Raw genomic sequence first — 27,566 nt, 5'->3', positions numbered from 1 at the left:
TTCCCACGGGTTCAGTGCCCATTCCAAGTAGCAGCATTCCAAATATTTGTTCATTTTCATATCCATATCCTGTTTGTATCCATTAACCTGTCCAAGTAGTTTTCCAGAATGCCAGTTTGGGTTTTTTCTATACTGAGAACTTTGAGTAAGAAAACCATTCAATATTATTATTATTATTATTATTATTATTATTATTCAGTCATCCATGGAGTCAAAAGACTCATCGTGGGAGGTCCTTTCTAAGAAACACAAGTCTATCAAGACTCATCGAGGGAGGTCTCTCCTAGGAAACACAAAGTCTATCATACCACTCCTTAAATGCATTAACCGTTCACGCTCTCACCATCAGGCAATGCATTCCATGGTTCAACCACCCACCATGCAAAGAAACCACTCCTCACCCTCTTTCTCACAGTTTCCTTACTTCCAGGGATGGCCCCTTGTCATGACTCCTTAACTCTGTTCAACCAAGCGAAAGAACTCCCCAGTGTCAACCCTGTAATGACCTCTCAACAGTTTAAAAGTCTCAATCATATCACCCCTCCTTCTATCCACCAAACTCTGCAGTCCACACTCCCTCAGCCGATCCTCATAACTAACATTGTACAGTCCCGACACCATCTTTGTTATCTGCCTTTGTACTCTTTCCACAGTTAATTTATCCCCTTCAAATCCTGGGGACCAGATCTGAGAACAATAGTCTAATTGTGGTCTGATCAGAGTCTTATACAACAAATATCTAGATCCTAATTTGGTGGTAGGACTGTATACAAACTTGTCCTAACTCTTCTTTCTCTCATTATAATCTAATGTGACATAAGATATTAAAATGAAGCATTATGCACATACTCAGATGTCACTTCTGAATTTAACTTTCTGACATTGGATTGCTTTTTTTAAGGGAAGTTTTGGGTGCACCACCCCAAACATGTGAGCCATATTCTAATGGCTCACATGTTTGGGGTGGTGTGATTGAGTGTAAAATAGCCTTTTGAATGAAAGAGAATGTGTGTTTTCTTGGATGCTGAGGAGGCTATTAATGTTTTGATATTAGTGCCTTAGGACCAACAAACGTTACCTAAATCTCCTTTCTCTCATTTGTATCTAATGTGACAAGAGGTCTTTCATGGAAGTTGGGTAAGAATGTGGTTATCACTGGTGTAATGATGAGATTTTTCAGTTGCAATGAGGTGAATGAATGGAATAGGGTGCCTGAGTTGGTTGTGTGTGCTTGTCTGTTAATAATTTCATGGAGAGGTCTGATAGATATTATGTTAATAGTTTGAGTTACCCATGAGGAGTCTTAGGACTCCATTGAGGTGTTTGTGCAATAATAATAATAATAATAGACCTTAACATGACTGCTGGGTTATTGGGTAAGAACAGGGGTGATAGTATGCAGAAATAGGACACATTTTAGATCACATTTTTTATTCATTCTGTCTCATTGTCTAAACATTCAAAAGAAAGTGAATGCTTGTTTGTGTGTGTGTGTGTGTGTGTGTGTATCTTATGTCAGTTTGCTATATGTTTATATGAAAGATATTTACTGTCATAAAATAGTCTCAACAGACTCAAGCCATTGCTAGTTTATCTACTGTCTTACTGCACACAGTTTCTCTGTTTTCATTAATAGTAATGGCTCTTTTTTTTTTTTTTTTTCCTTTCTGCTCTGCTGGAAAGAAAAATTTTTCTATACCTGCCATGTTATTGTACTCCCCCCCCCTCTGTCTCTGGACAGCATCAAGGATTGTATTTTAAGGGAAGTTTTAGGTGCACCACCCCAAACATGTGAGCCATATTCTAAACATGGGCAGATTTGTTTATAGTTAGGTGTTGGTCGAGTGTAAGATAGCCTTTTGAATGAAAGAGAATGTCTGTTTTCTTGGATGCTGAGGAGGCTATTAATGTGATGTATTTATTCCAGGAGAGATTGGAAGTAAATGTTAGTTCAAGCAGATAGAGAGATCTGATTTTGTCTAGTGATTTGTGTGTTACTAAGGGTAAGGGTAGGTGAGCTGAGATCTCCTTTGTGAGATAAAAGGCAAGACTGTATTTTGGTGGAGTTGAACATCACAATGATGTCCTCGCCTCATTGAAGGATAGTATGAATTGATTAATGTTTAAGGTACTGCATGGTTTGTTGAGTACTGCATGGTTTATCGAATAAGTAAGATCAGTGGAGAGTATTATTGTCATCAAAGCTGTGGTTAGGATTAGGACATGGTGAAGAAGCATGTGAAATCTTCGTGCTTCTCATGCCATGTGTGGTGAGTGCGTAAGCTTCCAGCTGTCACTATGACATGAGTGTCTGGTCCATGATGCTTGTTTTGTAAGTGTTATCAAGGAGAGGCATGATAAATATTTAAGCATTGCATTACCTATGGGGCCTCTCCTTAATATTGGAGGGCCAATATATATAATAATATTAATAAAGTTCCTATTCTACTGGAGTTGCTGACAACTCTTGCTGATACCATTGCAGACTCCAGTTTTCCTGACTTAGTATGTTTGTGTATGCACACATCCAATCACCCAGCCATCCACTAATGCTTTCTTCTGCCTTTATGTATGTGTAGTCACTTGAATAAAAAAAAAGTGGCTTAGATAACTAATTTTAGTGGAAAGAGTCGAGTCATCAGAGCAGTTGTTTTAAAGATAAAATATTGTTGGTCTTGGCGATGATGTGATCATCGCCAAGACCAACAATGTATTTGTATATGAAGTTAACTAGTGAATTTTTGCATGATTTTCTCTGAATACAAAATGACAAGAACTATTATTATTATTATTCAGGCCTCCATGGAGTCAAAAGACTCATCGTGGGAGGTCCTTTCTAAGAAACACAAGTCTATCAAGATTCATCGAGGGAGGTCTCTCCTAGGAAACACAAAGCCTATCATACCACTCCTTAAATATATTGACCATTCTCACTCCCACCACTCCATCAGGCAATGCATTCCATGGTTCAACCACTCTCCATGCAAAAAACCACCCCTCCTCACCCTCTTGCTCACAGTTTCCTTTCGTAACCTCCAGAGATGGCCCCTTGTCATGACTCCTTAACTCTGTTCAACCAAGCGAAAGAACTCCCCAGTGTCAACCCTGTAATGACCTCTCAACAGTTTAAAAGTCTCAATCATATCACCTCTCCTTCTTCTATCCACCAATCTCTGCAGTTCACACTCCCTCAGCCGATCCTCATAACTAACATTGTACAGTCCTGAAACTATCTTTGTTATCCGCCACTGTACCCTTTCCACAGTTAATTTATCCCCTTCAAATCCGGGGGACCAAATCTGAGAACAGTAGTCTAAGTGTGGTCTGATCAGAGTCTTATACAACGGAATGATAACCAATTTATCTCTGCAGATCAGTGTCCTTCTCATTATTGCAGCAGTGCTCTGTGTTACCTTCACTACCTTTGAAATATGTCCCCTAAATTTCAGGTTTCTATCAATCATCAACCCCAGTTCTCTTGTCTCCCCTATTTCCTCCAGCATAGCTCCTCTAATAGAGTATGCAGTGTCCCATCGATGTATCCCAAAGCTCAAGACCTTACATTTTGCTGCATTAAATCGAAATTCGCATTCATTTGTCCATCTGTCTAGCTTATTCAAATCCTCTTCAGGGCTACCACATCTGCACCATTACTAATTACCCTTCCCAGCTTCACATCATCCCTAAACAACTGAATATCCCCCTGCAATTGACTATGTCTTTGATATAAAGGTTAAACAATATAGGTGCCAATACTGAGCCCTGTGGGGCCCCACTTGTAACCCCTGCCTACTTGAAACTGCCCCACCATATACAACTTTCTGATACCTATCGGACAGCCAATCCTGAATCCAGTTGACCAACCTGACATCCAGACCCATGTGCTGCAACTTAAATATCAGCTTATCATGTGGCACCCTGTCAAATGCCTTCGCTAAGTCTAGGAAAATGGCAGTATATGCCTTTCACTCATCTAATGCTCTTGTAACTTTATTATAAAAGGCTAGCATATTGCTGAAACAAGAGCGCCCCTTCATAAATCCATGTTGACTCTCACAGATAATATTACCCTCATCTGCCCAATGCTGTATGCGGTCCCTCACTACTTTTTCCAAGATCTTACTAACTACTGATGACACACAAACTGGTCTATAATTAGACACTTCCAGTCTGCCACCGCCCTTATGCAATGGTACTATCTTCCTTCCACTGCATGGGCACCTTTGTCACAGCCAGACTTTCATTGAAAAGCCAGGTCAAAGGCACTGTCAGTTCCCTAGCACATTCTCTCGAAACTCGTGGTGAAATACCATCCAGTCCCACAGCTTTACTGAAATCCAGAGTACTCAGTATTTGGAACACACTCTCCTCCTGCACCTCTAAACCTTGAACCTGCCCTATCCCTCTAGTAATCAAATTGATCCTCCAGGATGAAATACTCCAATAAAGTGTTCATTGAACAATTCCACTATGTCCTCTGCATCAGTCACTCTATTCCCATTTTTATTCCACAGTGTCATTCTTCCACAGTCATTTCTCCTTCTGCTGGCCACATAGCTAAAAAATTCCCTAGGATTTTTGTTGAATCTAAGGGCCAATCTTTTCTCATATTCCAATTTCACCTTCCTTATCATACTAGTCACTCTCCTGGCCTGTGTCTTATATTCTTCATGCATCTTCTCTTCACCTGTCTCCTTTTATCTCTTCCATAGCCTGTTTTTCACATGCAGTTCCTGTTTAATATTGTTTGTCATCGAAGAAGAGGACATAATCGAAATTGTGTCCTCTTCTTCACCCGTGGAATCCAGCTTTCATTGCTGCTAACAAATATTCCTTCACAATTTCCCAAGTGCTAATGATATCCCAGCCTTCCAATTCCTCCCTCCACGAAACTTCTCTAAGTTGATGTGTAAGACTATTATAATCACATGCTTTATAATTTCACATACGTTCCCATCTCTTTGTTGCTCCTGCATGTCTGGTCATTTTCCAAGTCAAAACGAAATGGTCACTCTCTCCAACTGGTGGGAGAGATGTCATCTCAGTTATTATCAACTCTTCTAATGCTATAACCAAATCCCAAACTCTTGAACCTCTTGTTCCCTCTGTTACATGTTGCCTAAGACAATTGTACCTCAAGAATTCTAGAAATTCCATTCCCTTATTGCTACAAGCATCTTCCTCTCCCCAATTTATGCTGCTGTAGTTAAAATCTCCCATAACATTCATTCTTCTTGCACTTGCCATGCTCAACTGACTCAACATCTCCTGTCTTGCCCACCTCCACCTCACACCATATGCTTTCAGAATCATTAGTGTCACAGCTTTCCAAAGCCTCCACTCTTAGAATACATAGGCCGTCACTTATCATAAGCAGCACTACACCACCACCACACTTTCCCTTCCTATTCTGCCGAAAAATGCTGTACCCAGCAACTTCTATTCCTGTTATTATATCCTCTTCTGTCAACCACGTGTCGGTGATCCCAATAATCTTTGGCTGGTCTGATGCTATCAATGCCACCAATTCCTCTCCCTTATTCTGAATATTCCTGCATTAGTATAAAGCATAAAAATGCCATTCTTTCTATACTCAGCATTATACCCTCTAGACTCCACTGTGCTCAGCGTTACCTGATGTCGTCCTTCTTCTCCCAAGTACCCATTTCCACAAGCGGCCACCCCTGCTACAATCCACACGGACACACTGACTCGTTCAGAACAGCAATCTCTCCAGATGCCTACATCTTTCCTCATTCAAATGCAAGCGGTCTCTCGCATACAGTTCCTCTCTGTTCTCAATCGTACTCCAAGCATCCACATATTCCAATCCTCTCTTCTGACACATTCTTGCTATTATGCCATTCAATATCACTGCTGTTGTACTCAGCTCGTCACTATCATACCTAGGCAACACACACACACACACACGCGCTATCTTTCCTCTCTGTGTCTTCTTTCGTACTTCCTCAATCAGGAATCTCATATTTCTCACTGCCCTACTTATATTACCACTCAAGTCATTTGTTCCTACCATCACAATCATCTCATCCACCATTTTGCCTCTCTTAATTGCCATAGCCACAGTTTCTATCGTTCCTCCTGGCAAACACTCCTCACGCATCCTGTCTTGAACACCACGGATCTTTGAGTCCCCCATACATTACACCTCTTACCACCCTATTCCTCGATTGCTCACATGCATCCCTCACTCTCTCTCTCTCTCTCTCTCTCTCTCTCTCTCTCTCTCTCCTGTAACACGTTCTCTCTGTGCTCCGCTACTTACCTGCCTTCCTGACATTCTATCTGTAATCCCTGTGCTCCCTTGCATTCCTCTCATTCCCTCTCTCCTGCTGTTTCCATTCTTTCCTCTTATATCATTCCTATATCTGACACTCATTTCCTCTCTTCCACTTATCCTATTCTCACCTCTTCTATCATTCATACAACTCTCTCTCATTTCCTCTCTTCTACTGTTCCCATTCTCTCTCTTATACTGTTCATTATTATTTTTTATTATTATTGTTCCGGGAAACTCCAAGGAGTCGACAGACTCATCGAGGGAGGCCCTAACATCATGTCAAGAACAACTATTCAACATTCACACAGTATCTATCATACCTCGCCTTGAACTCATTCACGGTCGTAGCACCCACAACAGACTCTGGAAGCTTATTCCACTCATTTACCACTCTCCAAGTAAAGAACCTAGCTCTAACACCCTTGTCAACCACGCTCTTGCCCAGCTTCCATGCATGGCCCCTAGTCCTCCCACCACCAGTCATATTTTCAAAAATATCTTCTGGATCAATCTTATAAAAACCCTTCAGTAATTTGAATGTCTCAATCATATCACCCCTCCTTCGCCTATCGTCCAATTTCTGCAACCCACAAATCTTCAACCTATTCTCATAAGGTTCATTCCACAGACCTGCTATCATCTTGGTCACTCGTCTCTGGACCCTCTCCACTTCCTCCCCATCACGAAGAAACCCTGGTGCCCATAGCTGGGCACAGAAGTCCAGATGGGGTCTTATCAAGGCTCGATACAGAGGAACAACAACTTGTTCGTCTCTGCATGTTAAAGTATTTTTCAGAAGCCAAGTGATTTGGTGAGCTGTTTTAGTTACTTTTGCAATGTGCTCCCTAAACTTCAATTCCCTATCCACAAACACTCCCAAATCCCTGGCCTCATCAATCTCCTGGAGTATGGTTCCACCAATGCGATATACTGCTGCTATTCTTTTCACCCCAAAGTGCATAACCTTACACTTTGCCACATTAAATTGACATCCATTTTTCCTAGCCCAGTCCTCCAAACTATCCAAATCATCCTGTAAAATTTTGACATCTTGTGCACTCACAATTGCTCTACCCAACTTTGCATCATCAGCAAACAAGTGAACACTTCCTCTCAGATCCTTTCCAATATCATTGATGAACAAATTGAAAAGCAGTGGTCCAAGAACAGAGCCCTGTGGCACTCCACTAGTCACAAGACGTCTTTTAGACTCCACTCCTGAATAAACCACTCTTTGATATCTCTCCTTCAACCACCCTCTTATCCATCTCACCAACCCTATATCTATACCCATCTGCTCCAGTTTACTGATTAGGGTTCCATGTGGTATCCTATCAAAGGCCTTGGCAAGGTCCAGTAGTATCACTGTAAACCCATTACCCCTATCCAGTTCAGCCGTCACTGTGTTATAAAACGTGAGCAAGTTACTGAGGCATGATCTACCCTTCACAAAACCATGTTGTCCCCCATACAATATCCTATTTTCATCTATCCAATCCTGTATTCTTTTCTTGACTAATTTCTCTAAGACCTTGACAATGATTCCTGATATGCTAATCGGTCGGTAATTTACAACAGCAGTCTTGGAACCACCTTTATGCAGTGGAACTATTTTCCCCTCTTTCCACCCGCTCGGGACTAACCCAGACCCGAGACTCAAATTAAACAAAATGGTCAAGGGTACTGACAATTCTTTAGCCGCTTCTCGTACAACACGAGCTGGTATACCATCCAATCCCACAGATGTATTGACATTGAGGTTATGCAATAGACTACTCACCTCACTTCATTAACCACAATTCCCGTATAATCTACTGGTTTATTCGTTTCTGCAATGTCACCACCTGGATGATATACTTTTGCAAAGTGCTCACTCAGTAACTCAACTATCTCAACTGATTCAGTTACCTCCCTACCATCGGCATTCTTTAAAATCAATCTGCCATGTACATTTTTCCTTTTACTTGCTACATATCTAAAAAACTGTTTAGGATTCTCTTTAGCCTGCATGGCCAATGTTCTTTCGTAATCCTTTTTTGCATTTCTTACCACACTCGTCACCCTTCTTGCCTGCGCTTTATACCGTTCATGTGCCTGCCGGTCACCTTTCTCCTTAAATTCCCTCCATAGTTGTTTCTTTTTTTGCAACTCAAGCTTAATGGTGTTATTCATCCATTTAACCCCTACTTGATTTATTATTCGGACTCTAGGTATACAGTCAGCCATTGCTTCATGCAAGCACTTCTTAACTACCTCCCATGCACTATCAACTTCTAGTCCTTGCAGTTGTACATGCCATGGCACTGAACCAATCAAACTCCTAAGCTTGTCATATTCTCTCTTCTTCTACCATTCCCATAACTCTCTCTCATTCCCTCTCCTCTACTATTGTTCCTATTCTCTCCTCTTCTCTCATTCCCATAACTCTCTCTCACTCCTCCTCTGATTCGCCTTGCATTCGTCTCTTCCATCCACCTAATCTTCTTTCACACCTCTTCTCATTTCCTAGACATTTCACCTGCTCTTTCAGCTCATCTGTCTCTCTCTCTCTCTCTCTCTCTGTAAGTCAGCCACTCGTTTGCCATTCATCTTCCCAATTGAGACCATCTCCTAAAACTTAAGACTCATTCAACCTTTCCATACTCCCCACTCTATTATTTTATTCATACTTCTCTCGCCCTCTATCATACTAGTCATCTCTCTCTCTACATGGAGAAGATGGGATATTAAAAAAAAAAAAGCAAACTCATTTTTTTATTCTTGTTTTTCTTTTTCTGTGATTGAAGTCTATTCAGTATGCTGGCATTTTAGATGCACCAAAAATGTGTGTAAAGTGTCTGGTCCATGATGCAGTGGGCAGTTCTACCTATTTGTTTTCATTCTCTCTCTCTCTCACATGGGAAATAGTCAGATCCGTGATTTAAACAGATTTAGAATGTGAAGAAGTGATATTTCATGTGCTTGGAATTGGTGCTATTGTAGTGGCATTAATAAATACATTAGAAATGAAAATGTATCAGTAAACAATAGATAACATCGAAGCCTTTCTGCTAATTTTTTAGCTGCATGTTTCTATCTCCACAGTATTCTAGTCCTAGTCATTTCTTATCACAAGGCCTAGAATATGGGTTTATATCATCTTTTGCAGCAACATTATTTTTATCTTTTTTCTCCCTGTTAGAACCCTCTCAACAGAAATACTAAGTAGAGGGTTAATTTTTCGGCACATTTCATAATCACTAACAATTCCATTGTCTTTTGTATCATATTTTTGCCATATATTATTTTCATTAAGCTGTTCATTTTTTATATGTTATATATATGTATTTTAAAATATCACATTTTATTTACAGAATTTCTTCATTGTACTTAACAAAGTGAAGAAAATACATAATGACTGCAAAATACTGTTGCGAAATAACCAACAGACAGCAGGGTAATTTATTGTTATTACTATTACTGTCAGTAGTATACTTACATTAGTCCATTTACTTTGTACAAATATGCTGGCTATTTATATGATATGTACATAAATTTTTTATCATCATATCTTGGATATTATTATTATTTTGTGACTTCATATATAGATTAAAGGCTTAAATATCATTGCCTATGTACTACTTCAGGTCTTGTAGTTGTTTAAGAAAGACTTGAATATCTTCCAGAACTGATCCTTGGTTATGTGAAAGTTTCTTTATCAAAAAACAATATTTGAACACCTAACAGCTCACTGATGAAATTTTTAGCTGCATGTGATAATAAGCTATAGGATCATAGTGTGTTTGCACTTGAGCTATATTTAACTAATCTGATGTATACATTGCATATTTCATTGCATTACACTGAGCCGAAAATTAATTGTTTATTTTTGACATACTATGCAGAAAATATAAATGAATATTATTATTATTATTATTATTTTAATACTAATATATTCTTTGTACTCTTCATGCAACTGATTATTGCCAACATTTATTACTGAGATAAAGAGCCAGTAGGCTTCACTTTGGCAAAGTAAATTTATTCAAATTTAGTGGATATTGAATCCAACATTATTTCTTAGCCGAATTAGAAACTCAGAAAATCTATCTAATCTATCTAAGAGTTTCATGCCGAATATAGAAAACTCTATTCAAATTAAGTGGATATTGAATCCAGCATTATTTCTTAGCCGAATAAGAAACTCAAAGATAGAAAATCTATCTAATCTATCTAAGAGTTTCATGCCAAATATAGAAAACTATAAAAGTTCAGCGAGTCCAAGTGTAAGGTCAGTGAGTAGGTAGACCTAGATGTAAATACTGAGGTTGCAGTAATACAAAGCTTATCTACTATTTCAGCATGTACCACCTGTTGGCTTATGCTTGGACTTGCCGAACTTTTATAGTTTTCTATGTTCGGCATGAAACTCTTAGATTAGATAGATTTTCTATCTTTGAGTTTCTTATTCAGCTAAGAAATAATGTTAGATTCGATATCCACTTAATTTGAAGAAATTTACTTTGCCGAAGTGAATTGGCTCTTTATCTCAGTAATTTATTAGTGCGACTTGTACAGTAAAGAAATAAATTTTTTATTACTGCAACCTCGGTATTTACATCTAGGTGTACCTACTCAGTGATGAGACCTCAAAAAAGGTCGAAACCGGTCTGGGTGGTGACCTTCTCCCATAATGTATAACAGCATACATCTCCTAGGAGTTGTGTTTTACATTATGGGAAAATACTAAGGACAATGATTGGAGCTTACTCCACCTTTACTACGAGTTGCCCCAGCGTGTACCACCTGTTGGCTTATGCTTGGACTTGCCAAACTTTCATAGTTTTATATATTCGGCATGAAACTCTTAGGTAGATTTTCTTTCTCCGAGTTTCTTATTCGGCTAAGAAATAATGTTGGATTCAATATCCACTTAATTTGAACCAACATTTATTGTTTTATTGTGTTACCTCCACAATGCCTTCTTCCTGATTTCATGCTTAATTATCTCTTCATTCATCCATTTTATTCCCACCTTGTTTACACCTTTTGGAATTAACAACCATTACACCTTTGGAATAGATTTAGATATTGCTGCTGTTAAATAGTTTTTGATCAATGCCCAAGTAGCATCTGTCACATTCCCACTGAATTCCTGTTTTAACACAATGGCTCCCATTTGTCTCCTTCTTCTATTGCATCAGTCTTATGACTGGTAGCTCAGCAGCATCTCCTTCCATTCTTCTCTTCTGTTTGCTTTCCTCTTTATTTTGTAGTATGTTTTTAGTCCAGTGCTTTGTTTTATTTGATCAAAGTATATTTTCCTAGGTCTTCGTCTTTCTCTTTTTCCTTTGATTTTGCCTTCTATTATTCTTTTCGTCGGACGTTCATGTCGTAAGATATGTCCAATCCACCGTCCTTTCTTGTTATTAATGTTTTTATCAGTGTTCTGGGTTCATTTACTTAAGCACTTCATTAGATTTTTTGTCTGTTAATTTTATCTTTTGCATTCGTCTCCAACACTACATTTCAAATACCTCCTGTCTTCTAATATCCATTGTTATTAAACCCATTGTCCATGTTTCGCTGCCTTAAAGAGCTATACTCCATATATAAGTTTTTTCCTTAGTGTAGGCCAGTGGTTCTCAAAGGGTGCGCCCTAGAAGATTTCCAGGTGCGCCCTGTGTATTCCAGAGAAATATGTGTCCAGATATAAAAATAAATATAGTTACTCTATTATACCTTTTCATCACGGATATACCGCTCTTTTTGTCAACACATCATTATTATGCTAATTAACACCGGGTTTTCTTGCAAAGAGAACAAGAATAAGGTTTATTCTTGTTGTGTATATTACTTATTTTAAAAGTGTTGGAAGTGGATGTTATGTGCATATTACTTATTTTTAGATAAATACACCCAAATAAAATGGATAGATTTCTCAAAAAGAAGCGTGATATTGAAGAATCAGATTCTGGAAGTGAGCAAAAGTTAAGTGCAAGTAAGAAAGCAAAATCGCGGCCTACTCGCAAATATAATGAAAGTTATTTAAGCTTTGGTTTCACTTGGACCGGAACTGAAGATCATCCTTTGTTGCTATGTTTAGTATGTGGATGTAAAATGGCAAATGAATCATTGCTTCCTAATAAATTGAGTAAAACTATACACTCTAATTTACAAGATAAATCTGTAAGTTTTTTCAAGAGATTGTCTGAACAGCAAACAAAAGCGGCAAATTCTTTTAAAAGTATAATGACTGTTTCTGATAAAGCTCCAATCGCTTCTTATCAAGTCTCAGAACTGATAGCAAAAAATATGAAAGATCATACTTTAGGTGAGTCACTTATTTTGCTTGCATGCAAAAAAATGGTCATGACAATGCTAGGAAATGAAGCAGCAATGAAAATAATCAAGATTCCTCTGTCCAACGATACAGTTCACAGGCATATTATAAAAATGTCTTCTGATATCGAGAAAAATGTATGCAGTAATAAACTTCAGTATTCAAATTTTGCATTGCAAGTTGATGAGTCAACAGACATTACCAACAAGGCACAACTCTTAGCATTCGTCCGTTTTATTAATGAAGATCAAATAGTAAATCAGTTTCTTTTTTGCAAAGAATTAAGTGTGTCTACAAAAGGTGAGGAAGTTTTTAACATTTTGAATAGCTATCTTGATAAATGGCAGTTAACATGGAAGTTGTGTGTAGGCATTTGTACAGATGGAGCCCCTTCCATGGTAGGCTGTGTTAAGGGCCTTACATCTTTTGTAAAAAAACAAAATGAGAATGATATCGTAATTCACTGCTTTCTTCATAGGGAGGCCTTGATGGCAAAAACATTGGGAGAAAAATTAAGAGAAGTTTTAGATCAAGTTGTTCAGATGGTAAACTTTATTAAAACAAGACCTGTCAAATCGCGTTTATTCAAAAAGCTTTGTATCGATATGAATTCACAACACAGGCAGCTGATTTTACACACTGAGGTGAGGTGAGGTGGCTGTCAAGGGGGAAAGTACTTACCCGTGTACACGAACTGCGACAAGAACTTCTTGCGTTTTTTGAAGGGATGAAACAATTACATTTTTGTAACCTCCTTCGGTGCGAATTTTGGATTCCCAGGTTACAGTATTTGGCTGATATATTTCAGCAGCTCAATATTTTGAATACTAGCATGCAAGGGAAAGAAGAAAATATTCTCACATCCACTGATAAAATGAAAGCGTTTCAGAGAAAACTACAGATTTGGAAAAGAAAAGCTGTTGAAGGTAATTTGGAAATGTTTCCATTGGTAAGTAACGCTTGCATAAATGAAACACTTCCAATAATAGTTGAACATTTAACAAGTTTAGAAGAAAAATTGAGTTCTTATTTTCCATCACTTAACACTGAACAATACGATTCGATTAGAAACCCATTTATGGAAACTTCAAGTGATTTTGGTTTAACATTAACAGAAGAATAAAACTGGCAGCTATACCCACTGATCGTGGATTGATGATTAAACATAAGGAATTGTCTCTTGAAACCTTTTGGATTTCTATAAAAGAAGAATATGTGTCAATATCTAAAAAAGCTTTGAACATTTTACTACAATTTTCAGCATCATATTTATGTGAATTAGGATTTTCTACCCTCACCACAATTAAGTGTAAAAAGAGAGAAACTCTTAAATGTATTGACAAGGAAATGAGAGTTTGCCTTTCAAATATATGCCCAAACATTGAAGCAATCGCTAGGACACATCAGGCTCATGTTTCTCATAAACACAAGAATGAATAAACTTAAGGTATGTTTCATTTTATTTTTTTTTTATCGCATTATTTTTTTTCTGTAATATTTGACTTAATTATTATAACATATTTCTCAGAAATTTGTATATAGTGCGCCTACAATTATTTATAGGATTTTAAATGTGCCCTGACTTCAAAAGTTTGAGAACCACTGGTGTAGACTTAAGTTTCTTTTAATATATTTTCCATTTTATTGAATTGGTTTTTTGCTATGCCTATTCTTATCTTTATGTCTTCTTTTGATCTTTCTTCCTCATTTATTGTACTCCTTAGGTATTTGTAATTCTTAACTTGTTTTATCTCTTTCCCATTTAATTTAATTTTCTTTATGATCTTTGGTTTCTTGCTTGCCAGTAGAATTTTGGTTTTTTCAACATTTATTTTCATGTCTTCTTTCCCAACAGATACATGGTACTAATATACTATAGGTTGATCTACCAACCTCTCATGTATGGGCTCAACATAAAAGAAAAAAAGTGGTATTTATTAAATATATCATTTGTTGTTTTGATTAACTTTTTTAGTCTTCTTTTTCTGCTTTTTGCTATGAATGCAATATCATCTGCAAATCTGAGGCAAAATATTTCCTCTCCACCAATCTTTATGCCACTGCTTGTTTTTTCTTTTAACTTCTCTGATGGCATTTTCAATATATATGTTGAAGAGCAAGGGTGATAACATGCACCCTTATCTTACTCCACATCTAATATGTACAGTTTCTTTCTTATTATTTGTTCTTATGTATCCAATTTGTCTTAAATATATCTGTTTGATTACTCTTTTATCATTATAGTCAATGTGACCTTTCTTCATAATATTCCACATCATCTTCCACTTAACTTTGTCAAATTCTTTTTCTAAATCCATGGAGCACGTATATGGTTTTTGGTTTAGCTCCATTCTTTTTTCAATTATAGTTTTCAGGCTTATTAGTATTGCTTCTCTTGTTCCTTTTTCTTTCCTGAATCCTTATTAGACTTCCTCTAGTTGTGAATCTATTCTTTTATATATTTGGTTTTGCATTACAGCAATCCCTCGATTAGTGCACCTAATGCGTTCTTTAAAACAGGCACATTAATCAAAATGCACACTAATTGAATACAATAACCTATGGGAAAAAGTATAATTCGTTCCTCAAATTTCTTTCTTGAACCTTAATTTTTTTATAAAAGAATTAAGGTATGTCTCAGGGCCTAGTTAAAGGAAAACTATAAAGCTGAAAGACAATAAAACATATTCAGAATATAAATTTTATTATTCTACTTCTTAACAAAGAATTGAGCTAACGTAGTTTGAGGGGCATTTTGTTTCTTTTTTTCATACAGCTGATGGTATGGCCCTATTGCCTCTTCTACTCTTCTGCAAATTTTACTGCTTCTCTCTTCATCAGGGTCAGCCTCTAAGCATTGCTGCTTAAAAACTTCGATTGTACGAAAAATATTTTCAAATTGTTTCTGTGAAATCTCTTTTGGCTGACCATCAGTGGTTAAATTTTCTTCATATTCTTCAGGATCTTCCCGCTGTGCATCTAAATTTAGCAGATCAGAATCACTCAATTCTTATTACAAAGAGCTTATATCATAACTCTACTCTGATTAAGGTTACATTTCAAAACAATTTTAAATATCAAATCAGTTCAAGATATTCAGAAGAATACAACTCATGAACATTCAGACATTCAATTTGTAATTCTCTAGGCTCAGTTAATCAATTTTAGTTCATGTAAGTTCGAGATTCCTGAATCACAACGAATAGGCTTCACAGTATTCTCATTCAGTTAATGAACACTTAATTCAATAACATAGCATTTATCATTTGAAGAAGGAAAAGTCTTATTACATCACATATTAAATCTTGACTCGCTGAATACTGCAACTAGGAACGATTTACTTTCGGAGGAATTAATTTTTGTTACTTCTCGCTAAGTATAGTAAGGTAATCTTACCAGGATATAGCTTCAACACATCATAAGTAGATCCAACAACAATTTTTAAGTCCTTGCTGACTTTTACTATGTAGCAACACAAACTAAAAAAAGTCTTCCAATTCCGCGACTGATATATAGACTCAGGAGAACATAATCTTTATGCACTTGGTTTAAGTTACCTACTTATTTCTTCGTTTTCTTATACGTATTAACCTATTTCTTGCACTGTTTCACTGCTAGGCGTTAGGAAGTTTTGGTAAAATTCCAACTCAGAAAAAAAGATAAGTTAAAATACCAAGCGATTCCCGGTCCTTTAAATACCGTTTTCGGCATCTCAAAATTCTCCTTCAGTCTCCAGCTACCGTTCTCTCTACTCCCCTATTCGATTCTGTTTTTACTTACATTTTCGTATCTACTCCTTCCTTTTTCCCACCAAAAACAGGTTCTCACCAGTTTAGCTCACATCAACTTCGCCTTGTGTATAGTATAGAGTAAACACGTGCTAACTAAAAATAACATAATTTCTCATAGCAACCAATCAAGTGATACCACAAAGAATCTTCTGGATATATCAAAATTACGTATATTACAGTTTCTAACATTATATTAAAGGAATTAAATTCACAAAATTAATGATATTTTAATACACAGCTTTTCATAACTGTAATTTATCCCAAACATATATAAATAAATAAATATCGATTAGCATACTTGAAGAAATTACATAAATAGCAAATTATGAGCATGAGACTATTAGTTTAAAAAAAAACAAATGTTGCTCAGGGTATGGTAGATTATGTTGGACTCTGAATGATATATTAACAAAGGTCTCGACTCTGTGGGCGTACTATAGCAGATGACATAAATTTGGCGGTAAAAATTTGGAACATCGTGTACATGGAAGTAGTGTAACATGCCATTAAAAATACATACATACATCTTCAAGGCCCACCTTTCCTAATTGGGTTGTGGGGGACAACAGCTGCATGAGGAACTTCCAATGGTCAAGATCCTCTGCCACCAAGCTAAGGTGTTCTGGTGGGATTCCCAAACGCGTGCACCCAAGGTTTTGGATATAATCTATCCAGTGAGTCCTTGGCCTTCCACATGGCCTCCCACCCTCTGGCTTGGCAAAGAGGGCCTGCTGAGGGAGCCTCTCTTGTGGCATTGTGACCAGGTGCCCGTACCAACATAACTGTGATCTCTCAACACGGAGAAGCAGCGGTTGAGTATTGAGGGTTTCCCGAATTGCAGAGCTTCTAACTCTGTCGAGTCTTGTCAGCAACCCCCCTCGAAGGAACCTCATTTCTACTGCTTGGATTCGTGTCTGCATTCTTTCGGTCACCCAACTCTCATGACCATAGGTGAGGATGGGGACATAAACTGTATCGAAGACAGCCAACTTTGCCTTCTGGCTTAACTCCTGCTTCAATACTACCGAATGGCCAAGTTCCCGCAATACTGAGCTTGCTAAGCCAATTCGAGTATCTAGCTCTACGTCCCATTTTCCATCATTCGTGAATATGGACCCAAGGTATTTAAACTTCTCCACCTGCCTCATTGGGACTCCACTTACATGTAGAGTGCACTGGGATGGTTGTCTTGAGACCACAAATGTTTCAGTTTTGGCCACTGATCTTCATTCTGGCATCTGCACAAACAGCTACAAACCTATCCAGGGTCCGTTGGAGGTCATCTGTGGAAGCTAAGCAGAACTAGGTCATCTGCAAAAAGCAGATGTCCAATGCAACATCTTCCAATTCTGACACACTCACTGCCTCGGCTGTGCCTATCAATCCAGTCCATAAATATTATGAAAAGGATGGGTGACAGAACACACCCTTGGCGGACGCCAATGGAGACTGTGAAAGGTTCAGACTTTGTGCTGTTTACCCTGACACAAAACTCTGGGCATTCATACAGGGACTTGATAGCAGCTGTTGGCCATTCACTTGCCAAAACCTATCCCGAGGAACCCGGTCACATGCCTTCTCAAATTAGGAATATGATTTCTCAAAGACTTGCCTTAAAGTGAAGATTTAGTCAGTTGTGCTTCTACCAAGACGAAAGCCACATTGTTCTTCCTGGAACTTTAACTCAACTATGCTCCTGCACCGTCTTTCCAAGCACCTAGCATACACTTTCCCAGTCATGCTGAGCAGAGAGATGTGCCACGATAGTTACTGCCATCCTTCTGGTCTCCCTTCTTAAAGACTGGTATTATTATGCCTGTCTGCCATTGCTTTGGTGCTCGCTCAGATATCCAAGCAGCCTGACACACTCGAGTCAGCCATAGAACACCGTCTCGATTTAAGGCTTTTAGCATTTCGGGCCGAATTTCATCATCGCCAGCAGCCTTGCCTGATTTTAGCTATTTTATTGCTAAATGGACCTCTTCTGCTATGAGACTAGTCATTGCCCCGATCTGCACCTCTTGGATGTCCACAGCTGCTGGGCCATCCGGGTTAAGAAGGCTCTCAAAGTATTCTCCTCCATCTGTGGAGGATATCCTTCTCGGTTGTTAAAAGTGCACCATCAGAGGCCTTAATTGCCCTTGCTGTGCACGATTTCCTCCCTCGAAGACAGCAGATGGGTTGTCAGAATACTTTGTTTGCATTTGCATACGATGAGTCTAATCTTTCTCTAAAGGATTACCATGTCTTCCCTCTTTTCTGTCTTTACTGCCTCAGCATACCGCAAACACATCTCAGGTGACCTGACCCTAAACCATGTTAGGTAGGACTCCTTTTTTGCCCGGACAGTTTTTTGGACTTCTTGGTTCAACCATGGTGTCCTTTTCTCACTGCCCGTTGCCACGACAAGCTGCTTTCTGTCACAGCATGAGAGTGCAGAGGCAGTGACAGCTGTTCTGCACAGCTTTCACTCCTCCTCAACATTTGCAGTATGCTTGGGAATCTCTTTAAACCTGGAGGAAATGTCATCTGCAAAATTCTTCCTCACAGCCTCATTTTCCAATGCCTCCCATTTCACACGGTATAGCTGCTTAGGCCTACCAGCGTTGATGGTAGCATCTGGTTTCTGAAGCTGTAGAGTGCACACAACAAGGTGGTAGTCAGTTGACAGTTCTTCCCCTCTTCTCACACGAACGTCCAACACCGAGGAAAATAGGTCTGCTGAGATTATAAAGAAGTCAGTCAGAGACCTTTGTTCTAGTGTCCATAAGTATACATGTACCAGGTATACTTATGGACTTCTTGGTGCTGGAAGAAGGTATTCATTATGGACAAGCTGTTAGTACAGCAGAAGTCCAATAATTTCAATCCATTCGCGTTAAGGTTAGGGGTGCCATTCCTCCCAACCACAGCCCTCCATGTGTGGTCATCTGTTCCTACATGTGCATTGAAGTCACCCATTAGCAGGGCTGATTCCATGTCTGCCACCCTGTCAAAAGCAGCATCCATGCCATTAAAAATAACTTTATAAAATGTTTTAAATCGGTAACTAAATTATTTCATTCTGGTGATTAATTTTTTAAATGTGTAGATAAATTTTTTTTTAAATCTGTAACATTTATTTTTAAGATGTATGTAATGTAAGTGCAGTAATCGAATTTTAGAGGGGCACTAATCGAATTTGGGTATTGAAAAAAAATGACGCACTAATCGAGGGATTACTGTATTTTTAATAGGATTTTGCTAATGTGTGTAATTATGGCTGTTGTTCTGTGTTGGTTATATTGGAGAGCATTTGCTTTCTTGGGGATTGGTATCATCAGGGATTTTGTGAAGTCTTTTGGGAGATCTCCATTTTCATGTATTTTAGCTATTAGTTCAAATATATCTTTTTTTTTTTTTTTTTTTTGTTTCCTCATCCAGATTTTGGAGGGCTTCATTTAGAATGTTATTGATTCCTGGGCTTTTCTTCTGGCTTAAGTCTTTAGGTGCTTTTTCAAACTCTTCTTTTATTATTGATAGTCCAATATTGTCTTCAGCTTCTATGTCATTTTCTTCCTATTCTTCTCCTTGATACAGGTGTTCGAGATATTTTTTCCATTCTTGTAATATTTCTTCAGAATAAATAATTACTTTACCATTCTCATCTATTAAGGCATTATTGTGTGTGGCCTTTTTCAGTTTATTGCTGATTTTTGTTATTTGGTTATAAGCTGTTTCTAGATTTCTTTTATTAAACAGTTCTGTCTTCTTACATTCTTCTTTTGCTTGCTTACATTTTCTTGTTATCAGATTTTTTAATTTCTGGTATTTTTCTTTGTGTTCTACTTTTTTGTATTCTTATATAGCCTCCTTTCCTCCATTTAATCTAATATTTCTTCAGTTATCTATGGTTTTCTTATATTTTGCTTTTCTCTTCCTAGTATTTTGTTACTAGCTTTTAGGATATTGTGTTTTATTTGATTCCACTTATCATTATTGTTTGTATTTTCCTTTGCATTTTCTTGTGTTAGTTTTTTGGTAGTTTCCTGAAATTGTCTTTTGATGTTTTAATTTTTTAGTTTCAATATGTTGATTTTTGTGTTTTTTTTTTGTTGTTGTTTTTTGAATTTCAATTGTGTTTTCATTAATACAAGGTTGTAGTCACTATCAACATCTGCTTCTGGGAAGGCTTTACTAAATTTGACTTGGTTTTAAAATCTTGCTTTAACCATTATATAATAACTTTGGTATCTATTTGTGTCTCTGGCTTCCTTCCAGGTGTATCTTCTTCTTTTGCAGAAATCTGCTAGATGTTGTCCTCTGTCATCTCTCTGTCCTAAACAAAATTTTCTTACAGTATTATCCTCCTTTCCTTCTCCTACGATTGCATTCCAATCTCCCATTATTACTGTTTGCATTTTTGAAAATTATGGAGACAACTACCGTGTTTGAATAAAAACTTTAGTTTAATATCACTTAAATCTACATTCGACGTTTCGACCTTTATGTCAAGGTCATCTTCTGGAGCATACAACTATACACAGGAAACAAGCTATACTACAATCAAACTGGTTTGTTAAAGACACTGACCAACTGCTACAACAATTGTTGGCCTGACCTCTGGTGAGAAAAAAAAATAATAATAATAAAATAAAAAATAAAAAAATCTTGTTTCAGGGCTTGCTCTAACCAGCAAGTCCTGAAACAAGAACTAAAAATCATTAGTGACACATTCATAAATAATGGCTATAACACAAATACTGTTAATAAAATACTCTATAAAACTACAACAAAAACGAATCTAGATTACAGTAAAACCATAGCCATTCCATACATTAAAGGGTTATCAGAAAAAGCCAACAATCCTACAACATTATAACCTCAATGCCACCTTTAAACCACCCACTAAACTTAAAACCATATTCAACTCCTCTAAGGATCCTCTCCTCCCATTAGCACATCCTGGAGTCTGTTGCATCCGCTGCATCTGTAACTTACCGTACATTGGTGAAACAGGACGGACCATCCCTATACGCAAGAAAGAACACATTAGACACATTATATATAACCATTATGGTGAAGCAGGCCTCTCAGACCACGCACTCAACACCTTACACCAAATTAACTGGAAAAGCACCTGCTCCCTACACCGCACAAAAACCTGGAACGAAAGGAAATTTAAGGACTCCTGCGAAATCCTGATAAACCACCCAAATATCAACAACAAAGATGGCATGAAAATTCCAAGGATCAGGATGGCACACATTCAGCCTACCTAATATGAAAGATCCAGCATAAGTCAGGACTCTTGCCAATCCTTAGCTAGTATTAGAAACCATTCCATACCAACTGGCTGGAATGATATTAATATATGTATATAGTAGACAACACTAATAATAGGACTCTAGTGTTGATGTATAATTTTTTATTTTATTTTATTTATTTATTTTATTTTATTTTATATTTTTTGTTTATTTTTTAATTTTTATTTTATTTTATTTATTTTATTTTTATTTTATTATTATTATTATTATTTTTCTCATTAGAGGTCAGGCCAACAATTGTTGTAGCAGTTGGTCAGTGTCTTTAACAAACCAGTTTGATTGTAGTATAGCTTGTTTCCTGTGTATAGTTGTATGCTCCAGAAGATGACCTTGACATAAAGGTCGAAACGTCGAATGTAGATTTTAGTGATATTAAACTAAAGTTTTTATTCAAACACGGTAGTTGTCTCCATAATTTTCAAAAATGCATTCGAATCACTGTGTAAGCCTAAAAGAAAGAACCATTATTTCTGTGTTGTCTCTTTGTTTGAATATGTTCCATATATATCTTCAATTTGCTCATACATTTCAGCTATTTCTTCATCTTTGTATCTAGTCGTAGGCATATAGATCATTATAATGTTCAGGTTTACTGGTCACTGTGTTTGATTGTTGTGGTTACTTTTTTGCCTAAGTGTTTCTGGAGTATTATTGCTACTCGTGCTTTTCCCCTCTCTCTCTCTCTCTTCCTGAAAATATTATCCTGTTGTCGTTGCTCCAGAAATCACCTTGATCTTGCCATCTCCTAATTTTTCTCCTAAGCTTTTCATAATCACCATTAGATTTTATAATCACCATTTCATAATCACCTTTCTAGAAGTTCTCATATGACTGGCTGATCACTTCATGGTCACCCTCCCCAACTGGAGGAAGATAACACACTCCATTCCTAATCACTGGATATAGCCAGATCTAAGACTCTTAATGCCTGTGCCCCCCCCCCCCCATTTCATATTGCATAAGATTGTTGTTCCTTAAGAACTTAATAAATTCATTCTCCTAATGAATAAATTTAATATCCCCTTAATTTAAATTAAGGGGATATTAAATCCCACATTGTTTTAAAACCGAATAAGAAACTCAAAGATCCGAATCAAAGAGTTTCATGCCGAATATAGTAACTATAAATGTATCAGCGACTACTTGCGTAAGCTAAAGCCCGTAGTTCAAGTACGTAGTACAAACTAGGGCAACTCGTTACAAAGGTGGAGAAAGTTCTGATCGTTATTCTTAGTATTTTCCATAATGTAAAACCCATCTTCTAGGAGATGTATGATGTTATACATTATGGTGGGAGGTTACTACACAAACCAGTTTCGATCTTTATTGAGATCTCATCAGTAAGTAGCTAGACCAAAGTATAATACTAAGGGTATAGCGAAAAGAACTTATATACTCTGCTAGTTGTCAAAAAGGTGCACCCATAAATTATTTAAAGTAAAGAGCCAATAGGCTTCATTTCAGCAATGTCAAACATTATTTAAATTAAGGTGATATTAAATCCCACATTCTCCTAGATGGGTTTTACATTATGGAAAATACTAAGAATAGCGATCAGAACTTTCTCCACCTTTGCAACAAGTTGCCCTAGTTTGTAATTTGTACTATGTACTTGAACTACGTGCTTTAGATTACGCTAGTAGTCATCGATACGTTTATAGTTACTATATTCGGCATGAAACTCTTTGATTCCGATCTTTGAGTTTCTTATTCGGTTTTAAAACAATGTGGGATTTAATATCCCCTTAATTTAAATAATGTTTTACATCACCGAAATGAAGCCTATTGGCTGTTTACTTTAAATAATTCATTCTCCTTATTTCCTGACATTACTTTTTATTCCAGTCATTATTGCCATAATTGAAATCGCCATTCCTTGCTCACTAAGCTAAGTTACTTGTACATTTCTTTGTCTCCAACCTCCACATTCCCTGGCATGTTGCAACACCAGACCAAATATCTCATTCATCAATCTCCACTTTGCACCATATTGCTTCACAACCATTGCTATTTTATCCCCTATTAAGCGCCTCCGTAGTGCAATTGGAAGAATGACGGTTACGTTGCGCCTTTCGATTAGAAAAGCCTAAGTTTGATTCCTGTCATGACGGGAGAAATCTTTATGTGGACTTTTTCAGCTGAGGGTGAGTTAGTCGATCTCATATGGAGGTTGCAGGGTTTTTTCTCCCGGAAACTTGGGTTTTTCCTCCCGGAAACTTGAGTTTTTCATCCTGCATACAGACAAATTGGCCCTTCAGAACACATGCAATTTACAGACAATAAGCACTAGTGGTGGTGGGCAGTAGGTGGTGCTGATGTAGATGATTGGTAGTCAAGGTTCGGTGTAGTGGTGGATACAGAGAGTTGTACAATAGGTGTCCTCCTGCGATTAGTCTTCGGACTCCTTGGAGGTATCACAAATAATAATAATAATTATTTTCCCACTGTTATCAATAGCATCCTCCTCTCCCTTCTTGCTTTTCCTATCTTCATGAAAAACATCATATCCCTTCATTTCTATTCCTGTCAAGATGCCATTCTCATCCAACTATGTTTCACTTATTCCAGATATATTCAGGCAAATAACTCGATGACTGTAACAGTTTCATCTCTCTTATTTCTGATAATTTTGGCATTCGTAAATAAGCATGACAATTTCTATAACTCGTCTTTCAATAGTCAACTTCTGCACTATCTAAAGACCCACCATTTAATCAGCAACCACAGTACAGATTCTTTTATTCAAGTTCCACAACTCTCAACTTAGTCTACATCATCTACCTCTTACTTATGTATTACTTATAAGTATTGCTTATGATAAGTTGTGTTCTCTCAGGTTGGAGTTTTTGTGGGAAAATAGCAGTGATGATTTTGAGAGCATATGGCTTGAGGTGAAAATGGGCAGGACATGTTTAGGAAATAGTGTTCAGCAAGTGTGAAATTGAGTGATCAGTGTGGGAGATTTTATCTACAGCAGTAAAAATTGGGAACATGTAGGGTAAGGTAATCAAATTTTTGGAATTCTTGAGGGATAAATGTCATAGGCAACATGTAGTAGAAGTTCTACAATATGAGGTTCAACAGATTTGGATTTGTTAATGGCATCAGAGGATCTGACTGTAAATGATTCTCTTTGTGATGAGAGGAATTCTTATATTTTTCAATTGAAGGTGAATTAGCTGATCTCATACAGAGGTAGCAGGGTTTTTCATTCTGCATACAGACAAATTGGCCTTCAGAACACACACAATTTACAGACAAAAAATGTTGTTGGTGATGATGGGTGGTAGATGGCATTGATGGTAGTAGGAGAATTAAGTTGTAGTGGAGACGGTGAGATGTATGAAGCGAAATTTAGTATATTGCCCTCCTGTGACGAGTCTTTAGACTCCTTGAGGTGGCACGTAATAATAGTAAATGAGATGACATCCCTATCATCTTATTTATAAGGAACTTATAAACCAGCTTAGGGTATTTTTATGGTTAGAAGAAATGGAAGGGTGAGATATCACCAATGAATAGGAATTAGTGAAGAAATATTTATTAGCATCAGTGGCAAGTTGTATATACCTTGAGTGAAAAAACAGAACATTATTCATGTAAACTGGATAATGATATCAAATGGGAGGCCTAATCTTAATAAATATGGTTGTATTAAACTTCCCAGAATTTGGAAATCTTTAATTCTTAGGCCTCCTACACAACATCTAATGCTAGCCAACAGCACCCATAGAGGACACAATCTCATAAGACTTTAGTCTTAATTTATTCTAATCTCATTTCTTTCACTTATTGTTTCTAGCATGATTTTGTGTGTGGGTGTTATTTACAATTTTAATAATTACAATTTTAACTCTGTGAATGAGAATAAATATTGAAATGATTAAATCTGTTGTTTAATTATTTCTCTTTGTGCTATAAATTATTCCATTAAAGTCTAACATGAATGTAAACAAGTACTTTAGCCTAAATACTCAGAATTTATACACTTATTGAGAGATAATTACTTGATGCAGAATATGATGTTCTCAGGTTATGAGAGCATTGGATCTTGTTATAGGATCAGAAGACTTGTCCATAACTAAGGTGGCTAAATTGCCTCTTACTAGAGAAAGTAATCATGTGGTCTTGACTTAGTAGGTAGCAAAAGCAGAAATCCCAGTTAAGATGGGATATATGTGGAATTACAAGGCAGGTAATTATGACACACTTAGAAGGTGGCTTCAAGCCGCCTCTTAACTGTTTCATAATCTTGAGTATATAGTGTGATTTTGCTTCTTTCAGATAACCATTGACTATCCACCATGTACTCTGAACATCCTTCCCTTGCAGATCTTTGTGCCATGGTACAGAATGCATGGTGGATAGTCAAGGGTTATCTGAAAGAAGTAATATCACACTGTATACTCAAGGATCAGGATTGTAAATTGGGTAGAAGTTAGATGGATGAGTAGTATCATTCATATCACAAAGAAAATATTGTTATCCGATTATGAGAAGAAATTAGCTGAACATAGTTTTTCGTTATATGGCAAGTGGAAGGGAGAATGACTTTAATGAGTGCAGATGGTAGAGTGGTAATGGAGGTAGACAAAAATTGTTGATATACTGAGTGACCATTTTGCAAGGGTATATCATCCAAGTGAAGATATTGTTATGACAGAGGTGACAGGGATTGATGTGAGAAGAGAGGTTGGTGAATTGCAGGTACTGAGGATATTGCATAATATGAATGCAAATATGGCTGAGAGATTGAATGGGATAATGCCTTGTATTTTATGAGAATGTGTAGAGGAACTAACACCATTAATTAGGCTGTTTATTTTAATAGGGCGCTATTTGATAGGGTGCTTGTGTGTAAGAAGAGCTCCGGATTGAGATAAGTTATTCTTGGAATGCTTAAGTATATATGAGTATTTGTTTAAGTAAGAGCGGCTGTAAAAGTTGTGCGATACCAGTACTATTAGTGTGGGGGATTTTTTGGCCTAAATTTAAATACAAATTTGTTGTTATTATACCTTAAAGTAGTAACCGGCAGAGAAAACATGGCGGCGACTTTGTCATTCCATGACTTTAACTTAGACTTCATTCATTTCGTTAAGTGTGAGGTGTGCTATATGTATTCTTTCGATTACATAAATGATTTGTAGATGTTTAGGGCAGATGGAAGGAGGGTGTGTGTAGGAAGTGCGACCTGAATGAGGAATTGATGAATGCTAACATGAAATTGATGACAGAAAGTGCTAGTAGCGAAAATGTCGCGGGGAAAATGAGTGCACGTTCGAAAGAGAAGGATGGTGTGAAAGAGAGGCAAAAAAATGTTAAAATTCAGAAAAAAGAAAAAGAGTGATTTGAAAACCATAACGGATTTTAAAAAGAACGAAAGTGAGGCAAGAGTGGCAGAAGGAAACGAAATTGAGAGAACAGATGAAACGGAAATGGTGTGATGCAAGAATCGAAAGTGGAAAACATCAAAAGAATGAATGATTGTGAAAGTTGGACCGAAAGTACAGAAACTCAGAAGGATGAATGAGAGTGAAAGTGAGAAGAGGGGGTTGAGAGTTAGTAAATTAGAAAGCTTGAATGATAGAGAGAATGTGACTCAAGATTTGGAAGTTGAATTGGATTGGATGAGGCAAGAGATGAATTGGATGTGGAATGAAATTAAGAAAATTTGGGTAAAAATGGTTAAAACAAATCATGATGGTATGAAAGAGTTAACGAAAGATACGACTCCATTATTATAGGTGTGCTGGATGATAGAATGCACAAGGTATGTTTTCCAGGCTGTAAAAGAGTAGAGTGATGGAGGTTGAAAGTTTATTTTTCACTTGGTTAGAGTATAA

At 37.2% G+C, this 27,566-nt stretch overlaps 1 protein-coding gene across 4 annotated transcripts in view; it reads left to right on the top strand.

The window, feature by feature from the left end:
• Cog6 (conserved oligomeric Golgi complex subunit 6) overlaps positions 1–27,566 on the top strand; it is a 596,080-nt gene that overhangs the window by 205,448 nt on the left and 363,066 nt on the right. For all 4 annotated transcript variants that reach the window (XM_090403681.1, XM_090403680.1, XM_090403683.1 and 1 more), the window contains one exon: positions 9,655–9,737. In XM_090403681.1, coding sequence (XP_090259807.1) covers positions 9,655–9,737 — 83 coding nt within the window. The remainder of the gene's footprint in view (positions 1–9,654; positions 9,738–27,566) is intronic.

This window comes from Typopeltis vanoorti, chromosome 14, assembly GCF_054136105.1.
Source record: "Typopeltis vanoorti isolate ZY-2024b chromosome 14, IOZ_Tvanoo_1.0, whole genome shotgun sequence".
Lineage (NCBI taxonomy): Eukaryota > Metazoa > Arthropoda > Arachnida > Uropygi > Thelyphonidae > Typopeltis > Typopeltis vanoorti.
The sequence above is the reverse complement of the archived record's forward strand: the minus strand, read 5'-3'. Positions and strand labels throughout refer to the sequence as shown.